Below are 11,233 nucleotides of genomic sequence, written 5' to 3'. Positions count from 1 at the left end.
AAACCAGGTTGAACTCCAGTTAATTTTCAGAGAAGTAGAATTTTGGAAATGCAAAAAAAAAAGTAGAATTTTGGAAATACAAAAAGTAGAATTTTGGAAATACAAAAAAAAAGTAGAATTTTTGGAAATACAAAAAAAAAAAAGTAGAATTTTGGAAATACATATAAAAGTAGAATTTTGGAAATGCAAAAAGTAGTATTTTGGAAATACAAAAAGTAGTATTTTGGAAATACAGAAAGTAGAATTTTGGAAATAACTTGGTAAGTGGGAAATGCTTCCTTGTTTTAACTGCAGCTGGATTTTTACAGACTGTTCCCGTACTGTGTATTAAAGTGACAAATACTTCCAACGTAACTTTCATTTTTGCACGACTTTTGTTGAACTGCTCCCTAAGTTTCATTTTATTTTTCCAGGCAATCTGAAGACAGTCAGGATGCTGATGGATATGAACTCTTCACGGAGAAAATTAGTATTGACGCAGGGTTCACTGTAACGAGTCTAGCATTTGGGACAGGCACGCCCGAAGAGGACCTCGTACCTGTGAAACGAGAGTACTGGACACGCTTTGACTTTTCAAAGGATCTCATCCTTGCTACGGGACATAGCAATGGAAGAATCAGGATTTGGGACCCTTACACAGGTATGTACAGTACTGTATATAGTCCTTTACTGTACTTTCCACCTCATATGTTTAATTATTTTAATTTAAAGTGAAATATTATATAGAGGTTTTCTATTGCAGTATTTGGCTAAGTTTTAATTCATACTTAAGTAAATTATCATCGACAGATGTGCTAACTTATAAAGTACAGTGTAACTGTTGTAAAATTATTTTGTAACAAGGCACACTCCAGAGTTTATGTTTATATTTAGTTAACTTTCTATTCATTAGAGTTTCTGTTTTCCCTTATTTTTTCTTCCTTATCTTCAGTTTTTACTCATTTCTGTATGGAGTTCCCATTTCCTATCAGCATTTTACACACAGGTTTTGTAGCTAAAAACTCTGTTTTAAAAAGGGACTTAGGTTCAATCTTTTGGGTGCAAGTAGCACTGCAAATTTCTTTGAAAAGGATTGCATAGAAACTTTCCCAGGGTGAAAGTAAGAGTTGAAAACTTCCCTTGAGAAGCAGAATGTCAAATCTAATCTTAAGGGGATAGTGATAAAAATAAAACCTCCCGGGGAAGTCTCAAATTGAAATTTCTTGAAGAGGAGGCAGGTTGGCTTATAGCAAATAAAGTTTCCTATAAAGGTTACAGAATTTTATTTGCATCAGGGGAAAAGGGTTACAGTTTTATTTTTAGTATTGGAAAGGGGTTACAGAATTTATTTTTTATCAGTAAAGGATTACAGAATTTTTTTATTTTGTTTCAGGAAAACTTTTGCTCGAGCTGACAGATCACGTACAACCAGTCACGGCATTAGCCTTTGCTCCCGATGGATCCTTACGGCTGGTATCAGCTTCAAAAGACTCGACCATCAAGGTAAGCTTTAGATTGATATCAAGCCTAATTTATTTTTAAAAGATATCCATACTAGCATTTTAGTTCAGTAAGACCAGTCAGGCGTTCAAGAGAATGTTGAATTAACAAGCTTTACAATTTGTCATGTTAAGCATGTTGGAATGTTGACCCGTAATGTGAATAAGCTTTTTAAAAGTTACAGCTTTGATATAAAAATTGAGTAAAATTTAATATTTTATTTTGATGAATCGCATGTAATTAATGCACTAGCTAATATTTATGGGTGTTCCATTTACAAATAAAGTGAGAGTAGGTTGAAGTTAAACTGAAATAGTGAGCATTCAGATAAGAGTTTTCGTAACTAACTAAAGCTGAAAATTTACTGCAGTGTACTGAAGTACAGTAGGGCTGTACAATTTACAGATTTTTTACTATTTTACTCAGCCAAATATTGTATAGACAAAACACATGCTGTGTTGTTAAATTAGTTTCGATCTATGAATGGAGATGCGTAAAACATATGATCAGAGTAATAGAGATTATTTCTTTATTAGAACCTGAAAATATTGTGTTCAGAATTGCTTTAAAAGACTATGCTTATATAGAATTGCCTTTCCTATACCAAAATGTGGCAGCTTTCAAAACATTGTACTGTGGAATAAAAAATTGATGGAGAAAGGAATTCTTTGAATTTGTGAACAGGTTTTTATGTTAATCATTTGTTTTTTATTGATCTTTAATATCAAAATACTGTATAGTAAAAGAATACCAAAATCTGTTATTCTTTTTATGAGTACAGCAACTGTTATTTGGCTTAATTTAGATTTTTTTTGGGTGAAATTATCGTACTAAGATATATTTGGAATATAGATCTAATTGGGCAGCTTGAAAGGTTCATAACTAGAGCAATTCAAAGTTTCTACCGTAGAGAGGTTCGTTACTAAAAAGTTTCAAAGTTACTACAGTAAAACTGTTCATTACTAAATAGCTTCAAAGTTACTACTGTAGAAAGGTTCGTTATTAAAAAGTTTCAACGTTTCTACACTTGAGAGGTTCATTCCACAAGTTTCAACAGTGGAAAGGGTCATTACTAAAAAGTTTCAAATTTCTACGGTAGAAAGATTCATTACTAAAAAGTTTCAAATTTCTACGGTAGAAAGATTCATTACTAAAAAGTTTCAAAATATCTACAGTAGAAAGGTTTATTACTAAAAAGTTTCAAAGTTTCTACAGTGGAAAGAGTCATTACTAAAAAAATTCAAATTTCTGCAGTAGAAAGATTTATTACTAAAAAGTTTCAAAATTTCTACAGTGGGAAGTGCCTACACTAGAAAAGTTCATTACTAAAAACTCTGTTTCTACAGCACTGTATATGGATTCAAACTTTGTGAAAATGGCACATTAGAATAATCTGCTAAGCCACTTTCATTTTGATGGTTGCCCTTACGTTGATCCATGCTCAGACTTAGTTTTATAAGCATATGCACATGTTAAGCTATTAAAGACTGCTTTCACCTATTGAATTATTTCAAGAAATTATTTCTGAAATTTTGTTTGGGCACTAATTATAAGGTATTAGTGCATGAATTTACTTCTATACTTCCATGTCATCTTTTTTCCAAATTAACAGATGTTACAGCCTACCACCTTTATATATCTGCAGTGCTTTTTACTGATTTCGCTCCATTTTTTGCACCACGGTTCATGCAACTTGAGGGCTTAATAGATCAAATAAGTTTACTATAATTCAGTGTCATCTTTTTTCCAAATTGTTAACAGATGTTATAGCCTACCACCTTTATATATCTGCAGTGCTTTTTACCGATTTTGCTCCATTTTTTGCACCACGGTTCATGCAATTTGAGGGCCTAATAGATCAAATAAGTTTACGAGACTTCAGTGTCGTCTTTTTTCCAAATTGTTAACAGATGGTACAGCCTACCACCTTTATATATCTGCAGTGCTTTTTACTGATTTCGCTCCATTTTTTGCACCACGATTCATGCAACTTGAGGGCCTATTAGGTCAAATCAGTTTACTTTCAACCTAACTTGCGTGGATAATGTAATATTAAAAAGGGATATATATATTTAAATATACACAATTAGGTATTTATGATTTACTGTACTTAAGGAAAATGTGAAAGTGGTTGTGGGTGTAGTCCCACGCTTGCACTGACTGCCCTTCCCTTGACAGGTCTTCGCGTTGGACTGAGCCGACTGCTTGGAACAGTTGTGCCTTGTTTCGAATCCGTTCCATGGCTGTGTACTGTATGTTTGTGGTTGTAATTTGCTTAGTGTTTTCTTTTTCAGAAACTATCAAACTTATCATGTAGAAATTAGATACAGTACTCCTAATTAGTTTGCAAATGTAACTTTTACAGTAATAAGTAAATTCATCAAATCTAAAAAACGATTTATCCAGAAATCTCATTTTTATTTCACATAATTGTATAAGTGACTATTCATTCATAAGACTTTTAGACTTGTGGATTTGACGCTATAGGATAATAAATTCAAAAGCTAGACATCATAGGCTTGGTACTATTTGCTGAAGAGTAATAATCAATTTGTTATAAGCAAATAAGACAACAGTACCGTGTTACGAACTAGTGTGAATCAGAGATTGATTGTGTGTATGTTTTTATTCAAGATTTAACGTTTTTTTTTATTCACCTATAGCTGTCAACCCATTAAATTGATAAATTTTTTAAAAAAGGGATACAGTCCTAAATACCATCTTCTATGGTTTGGGAAACCAAATTGATCCTGAGGTGTGTATCGAGTAGAAACTAATCTTTTACCTCTTCCACTTGCAGGTGTGGGACATGTGCGATGATGGAAACATGTTCAAGACATTGCGCGAGCACGTTGGTCCAGTTCGAGGTTTATGCTGGTCACCGGATGGGAAGTTTTTGTGTTCGACTGGTGACAAACAGAAGGTAAAACTTTCAAGATTAATTTTCTTTGGGTCATCTGTATAAAAGGCAATTTATTTGTTTTAATAACTTTGAGGATTTATAGACATTGGTAAATTTAGGATAAGTGGTTATTGTATAAGTTGTCCCAGTTCATTATGGGTTTATGTCTGTATTTGATTTGTCCTTCAATCAGATAGTTACTGACCTCAAATATATTGGACTCCGTAAAGCAACCACTCTTGAATGTTTTTGAATTTGTCATTTTAGTCAAGCACTCAAATGTATTGGACACTATAAAGACAAAGTTTTTTTTATTATTTCTTAGAAATAATTTTGCCCGTAAAGTTCTGTATACCATAATAAAAGATGATTCCAATCACAATGTAGTGCTTAAGTACAAGGAGATTCTAAGCCAAACAAAATACTTTAATACAAGATCCAAGCATAATATAGTACAGTACTGAAATATGACATTCTGGGACAAATTGCAAATAATAATGCATTTCGTTACTAAGGTTGATATTTTTTTTTTATTTCTACTATTCTCCTCTAATGTCAAGACATTTAACCCTTTTACCCCTACCATAAGGTTAAATTTCGAGCACATTTTGCTATATATTTTTTTTTAAATTGCTCTAACAGGCTTAATTTTTGTCCTAGAGAGGTCAGGCTGGTCTCATTCTTTTGGAAAATGCCTGAAGTTTCTCATTAAATGATCAAAAATATGTAAAAACATGCAATTAACAGTGTTTTGCAAGAACGTACCGGTACGTCCTTTAGGGGTAAAAGGGATAATATTTTAATCTCTTTCAGGTGCTGCTCTGGGACATGGAGTCATACCACTTAGCAAAGAGATTTTCTGGTCATTACAATAATGTCCTTTCTTGTGCCTTTTCTCCCGATGGTGCTATGCTGGCTACTGCCTCTGGTGATACAAGGGTTATTATATGGGATACACACACAGGTTAGTAGTTTATGTATTTTAAAATCTCAAAAGTTCCATTTTGTTTTCATAGATGAAGTTTATGAAATAATTTATTTAACTCGTGTATGGATTTCTTATTTATGTTTTAATGATTTCAGGTGAACAGCTAAGAGTGCTTAACCACATGAACCCCCCTCCTGGAGTGATATACATGTCAGGGGAAAATAATTCTGTTGTGAAAGGTGTTGCGTTTTCGCCGAATGGTTGCCATGTCGCAACTGTCTGCAGTGATGGGTATGTATATATTTAAGAAGCCCTTTCCTGGTCTTCATAAGTTTGTTTATTACAAATACAGTGCCCGTAGTACCTTGGGTTAAGAGTTTAAATTTGTTCTAGGAGCCAGCTCTCAACCTAAAATCCTCTTATCCTAAATTAATTTTTCTTTTAAGAAATAGAGGAAATTCACTCTAGGTGTTCTACGTGTCCATAAATACACACATTTCCTAATTTTTAAAGGTTTTGTAATGGTAATTTTTATGCAAATTATAATCCCGTATGGAAATGAATGAAAATTAATAACCACAATGAAAAATGTAAATACAGTAGTTGACAAATATACTCGCTATCTTTGAGGGGAGTCAGAAGAGGAGGAGGGGGTCGCTACATGAGAGGAGAATCTCTTCCGTTTTAAAGTCCTGAAATAATGAGACTTTCTCTTGAATGATGTTCACTACCACTAACTGAATCACTCAATTTATGCCTTCTGGTGGACAATGGGTCGTCCATTTACACAAGTTACATTTAGTTATCACTGGGAACCTATCGAGAGATGACTGCATTTGCATTTTATTCTTTCTTTCTTATTTAATTAGTATCGGTCTTGTTTTTAATTGTCAATGAAAAATGCCCATGTGGCGGAAAATTTTGTTCGAAGGGCGATGCAATACTATTGACCAAAGTCAAGTTTGTATACTGTTTCAATTTCCTTGCATTTAAAGTTGCTCGTAATCCAAGGTAATACTGTAAAGTATATTTGGCTAGTGAGTTAATGATATACTTGCCGGGTATTACAACAATATTTCCAGAAGTACTTTTTAGGCCAGATATTTTGAATAAAAGTTTATATGTATATATTTTTTTAAGTACAGTAGTATGTAGATTATTTAACGACCTTTTTAAACTTTCAGATTCTTACGTTTTTGGAACCTGACATGTTTAGATGACGAACCAGAGTGTATGGGAGCTGCTCTAGAAGGGACTTCAATGCTAAATTGTACCTTTTCTCCCGTTGGAGGTGCAGTAGCTGTGGGGTGAGTTTAAATAAATATCCTTTTGAAATTCACCAGTTCCATGATAATATCTTTTCCTGGAAATTTAACTTTTATTTCTAGAGTTTTCCTGAAATAATTAATGCTGTTTTAATCATGAACTTTGTATTGTTTTATTTTGTGTTCATATTTGGCATATGCTTTTCATGCTTTGGTTAATGGTTATTTTTATCTGTTCTTTTAGCCATTCATCGGGAAGTGTACTCTTCTTCTTGGCCCCAGCATTAGTTCCCTCATTACTGCACCTTTCGAGAATGTCCATCCGAAGATCACTGGGCGATATTACAAAACGGGATGACCTCATGCTGCCTCACACATTAAAACCATATCTTCAGTACAAGCAGTGGTGAATGTATTTCGTATCTGCCAAACATTTTTTGTATTTATCAGAAGTGACTTAAATTTTAGTAGGTTACGCCTAATTTATTCTGTAAACTTATTTCAAGTTCCTAAAAACAGTAAAATAGCAGTTCTACGCCTTAATCATTTTCAAACGAGAAATTTTCTAGTTGACCAAAGTTGTGAATACTATTCTTGAATGTAGATTATGCATCTGATTAGTTCCTTTAGCATTCAACGTGTTATTTTGCTGTACAATTGGAAGTTACAGTTTCCAGGATTTTTTTTTTTCTTCAGAAAAAAGCAACTTTTTGTGCTGCTCTAATTTTTTTAATAGTTTAGTAGCTTTAAGTTTTCATAAATCAGTAGGATGTAATATATATTTATGTTAAGTGACTGCAATAAATTGTGCAACTACCATTTTCTTATGAGTAATTGACAGATTTTTAAAGTATATATTAGATCTTTCTGAGGTGCATATTACATGGATTTCATTCACTGTGACTGATTACTTATTGAATTTGTCATGCATCTATCATTTCGTCATTCATGAAAATAAGATTTCTCATCCCATCACTTGCCATAAATTACTTGCTCACATTCCCCTTTTTTGGAGGAAAATCACTTGTTATTTTTTATGTCAGACCAGAGTCATAAATGTCCCTTTGAATGTTTGTGTATATAGTGGGTAGCTAGTGTTGAGATTTTTTTAATCAAACATTTGCAGATTATAGAATTATTGTAAGCATCATGTCTCTTGCAACTAGAAAAAAGGGATTTTGACGAAGGAAAAATCTATTTCTGGGGAGAGACCTGTGGCGAAAAGTGTATTAGAAGGACCCCTTTTCACCGGCCGCCACAGGTCGACCCAGAAAACTTATTAAAACTTTATAATTTTTTCCAAACAGTGCAGTATTAATCATGCTGTGCAGATTAGGGTTTACCATAGAAGCTTTTTCATATTTTTTTTTCTATGAAGCTACAGTATTATTTGCGCTGTTTTGATTGGTGTCAACAAAGATTAAAGCTTTTCATAATAATCACCAACTTAGGATGGTAGACTTGCAAGACTTAGGTTTATACCAACGGAGTGGTAACATCTTGCTTTCAATTCTACATTACAGGAAATTTTAATTTTTATAAGAGAGGCGCTAAGGGGGAAAATTAGCGATAATGGAGATTTAGGACATGAAAATCTTATTTCTTCGGAAGGGAAAAGCAGTAGCTATTTGAACTTGGTGGTCTGGTTCAACTACCTAAGTAATGATAGAGGATTTCTACTGCGTTTTAGCATAGATTGTGTGAATGTAGTTGTAATCTCATCGGGAAAAGAATCTCCCTCATTAGTTTTCAATCGTTAGACACGTGGTTCAGCTGGTCTATTATGAATCGAGAAACTGGTGTTTTGGGAAATGTAGTTTTCTGTACTGTAATTTTACTTGTAAAGATACCTAAATTTATTTTCATAGCATCATTACCATTTTATTACGAAATCTTCAGGTTATCATTAACAATTTATAGAAATTTGTTTAAACAATATAAAGTTGAAAATTTTACACTTTGCCCTGTGCATTGTAACGAACAATTACGGTTGTCATTGTGATCCTGCAGTTAGGGATTTTATCAGTTCATATTTTCTGGATTCCAATAAAAATTTAGATGCAAATGAGGTACTATTATAAGTTTAGAAAAGTTCTTAAAATATTGTGTATGGAAATGAATTCAGTTGTTTGATGGAAGATTTGCTAATGTTCCTGCTTGAATGTATTATTAACTACTGAAAAGAATTCATAGCATTGATATATTCTTACTAAGTCCATTGTACAGTTTAGTTTTTGTAATAAATGTTATTCAAAATATTGTTTCATTCCCTTGTTACTTGCAGAGTATTTTCGAATCACCGGGAAAATTTATCCATCATGTTTTTGTGCGTAATCTATAGTGTGTTTCATAAACAAAACCTGTTTGAAAACCAGCTATAGATAAGACATACATACATATACCAAGGCACTTCCCCCAATTTTGGGGGGTAGCCGACATCAACAAATGAAACAAAACAAAAAGGGGACCTCTACTCTCTACGTTCCTCCCTGCTACCTCTGTACCTTAGATGAGCGCGGAGGTAGCAGCAGTAGGAGATTCAGCATTATGAAGCTTCATCTGTGGTGGATAACGGGGGAGGGTGGCTGTGGCACCCTAGCTATAGATGATAAACAGGTTTATTGTCTGTAAGGGAGAAAGCCACAAGAATTACATTGAATACCTTACTATACCATAAATAGGGGATCCTTGTAATAACATCCATAAAATGTATACTTAATAAAACTATGAAAGTATCCATAAAGATGCAGTACTGTATTTGTGTGTGGAAAATAGGATATAAACAGAAAAATATAAGTAACACCTTCCACCACCTGACCCTAATTAAGTATGCAGAATAAAATAGCAATTATTAATTTCAAAGAGTCGACTGTATGACCTCAAAAGTGAAAATTCTCTTGCTTCCTTGTATCCACATATCTGCCGTCTACATACATACGAGTAGGAGAAATACATCGACCAAGGACCGTGATTCAGAACGAATACGTACAGTAGTCACTTTTGTTACATTGATACCTTGGAGATCGACCACCCAAGAACTCTTAATAGTTCAGTGATTTAACTATTCTTTACCCAAGAGATTGAACAAAAATTGTAAGTTTAAACTTTAAAGAACCATCATGGACTGCAACAAATTGAACTGAGCTAGTTTACAAAGCTCTCGCTCAATTTAGACTTGCCAACCATTATGCTAATTTCAATCATTATTTTTTAAACATCCGAATGATAAAAGATAACATTTTCAGAGGAGGGAAGGGACAAGTTTCTTTATCTTCTGTGATAAAATGAATATATGTACAGTATATATTTGTGAGTTTGTTGTCTTGACTACATTGTTAGTGCAGCCGAAGCAAGTACAAAAGTTCATCATGTCAACAATAAACAATGTTGACAGTTGAATTGGTGCTTGGCAACCTTGACAAGTGAGCCTCTCCAAGTTGGCTGTCGTTTACACGCTTGCGGGCTCAGTTCATCCGGCATCTAGAGGTAGAATATCTATGGTATAGTTCCCAAATTTGTCAGCTTGACAGAATTAAAGATTATCTTCCCTCCTGGAAGTCAACGGTTAGTACAGGGAGGCCTTTGACATGCACAATATAAACTATCTAATTCCCCTTTAGATGAAACCATCTGCTTTCCTGGCAAGATAAATCTTGTGAATCAAAGACTGGAACCACTCAAGGACTTGGGACTATTGTATCATTGTAGCTTCTCGCAGAGAAGACTGGTATAAAATCCTATCATACTAATTTAACAGATCCACATTTGCACATGTTTACTTTTCATTTGAGGGTCAATCTTCCTGAACCTTTAACTTTATAGTCAAATCTTTTCATCCCATCTGCTGAAATGTACATGTATTAATTGCTTGTTGTCAATTTTAGGCGTTATAGATGGTTTCAATTTATTAGAGTTATAATATACATACGCCTTCACTGTAGGTTCTAGAGCTTTCAAATGTGTGGCCACAAGACCTAATAAGCTCCCACAAGACATCTGAAGGACTGAAGATACTTGGGCACACTATTCTATGTTTCCTTCCTTTCCTCACTGGGCTATTTTCCTTGGAGTTTTTGGGGTCGTAGCATCCTGATTTTCCAATTATGGTTGTGGTTTAGGTACTTATGATAATAATAATACCATAATTAAGGCCTTTCAGAAGAAGTTGAAGACTCTTACTTTATTTCATTTTAAGGGCAGATTTTCTGGTCCTATCATGAAAGGAAACAATGTGCACTACAGAACCTACAAGATCTGTTTGTCATATACATTCTACGGTATTTTGAGTAGCGTACAGCATTCCACATTGATTGTCAAATCAACATGATCGAAGCACTTTGAAAAGTCTTCATCTTCCTGATTGCTTTAATATCTTCATTCTTTTGGATATCCGGTGAGAGCTTGCTATATAGTCTTTGGGCCACATTTGAAAGCTCTAGAACCTACAGTTGAGGTAAAAAGTAAATCTTTGCTCCAATAACTTTAAACCATCTACAACTATTTGTACCTACAGTATTTTGGATGTCCGGTATTGATAACTTGCACTTTTGGTAGATTTTAATGGAAGGAATTATAGTAGTCAATCCTGGTAATAGTGCAGTTAATCAAGAGTTTATTTACAGAATAATCATCCAGATACTGTACTTCTTTACAAAAGCA

General features: G+C 33.8%; 1 protein-coding gene across 3 annotated transcripts in view; it reads left to right on the top strand.

The window, feature by feature from the left end:
- LOC137623082 (WD repeat and SOCS box-containing protein 1-like) overlaps positions 1 to 8,830 on the top strand; it is a 99,727-nt gene extending 90,897 nt beyond the window's left edge. For all 3 annotated transcript variants that reach the window (XM_068353737.1, XM_068353735.1, XM_068353736.1), the window contains 7 exons: positions 414 to 640; positions 1,373 to 1,482; positions 4,280 to 4,402; positions 5,195 to 5,345; positions 5,465 to 5,600; positions 6,494 to 6,616; positions 6,819 to 8,830. In XM_068353737.1, coding sequence (XP_068209838.1) covers positions 414 to 640; positions 1,373 to 1,482; positions 4,280 to 4,402; positions 5,195 to 5,345; positions 5,465 to 5,600; positions 6,494 to 6,616; positions 6,819 to 6,984 — 1,036 coding nt within the window. In that variant the 3' untranslated portion in view covers positions 6,985 to 8,830. The remainder of the gene's footprint in view (positions 1 to 413; positions 641 to 1,372; positions 1,483 to 4,279; positions 4,403 to 5,194; positions 5,346 to 5,464; positions 5,601 to 6,493; positions 6,617 to 6,818) is intronic.
- Positions 8,831 to 11,233: the final 2,403 nt, after the last annotated feature.

The sequence above is a fragment of the Palaemon carinicauda genome, chromosome 30 (genome assembly GCF_036898095.1).
Source record: "Palaemon carinicauda isolate YSFRI2023 chromosome 30, ASM3689809v2, whole genome shotgun sequence".
Taxonomy (NCBI): Eukaryota; Metazoa; Arthropoda; class Malacostraca; order Decapoda; family Palaemonidae; genus Palaemon; species Palaemon carinicauda.
Note: the sequence above shows the minus strand (reverse complement) of the source record. Positions and strands in the feature narration are given on the sequence as shown.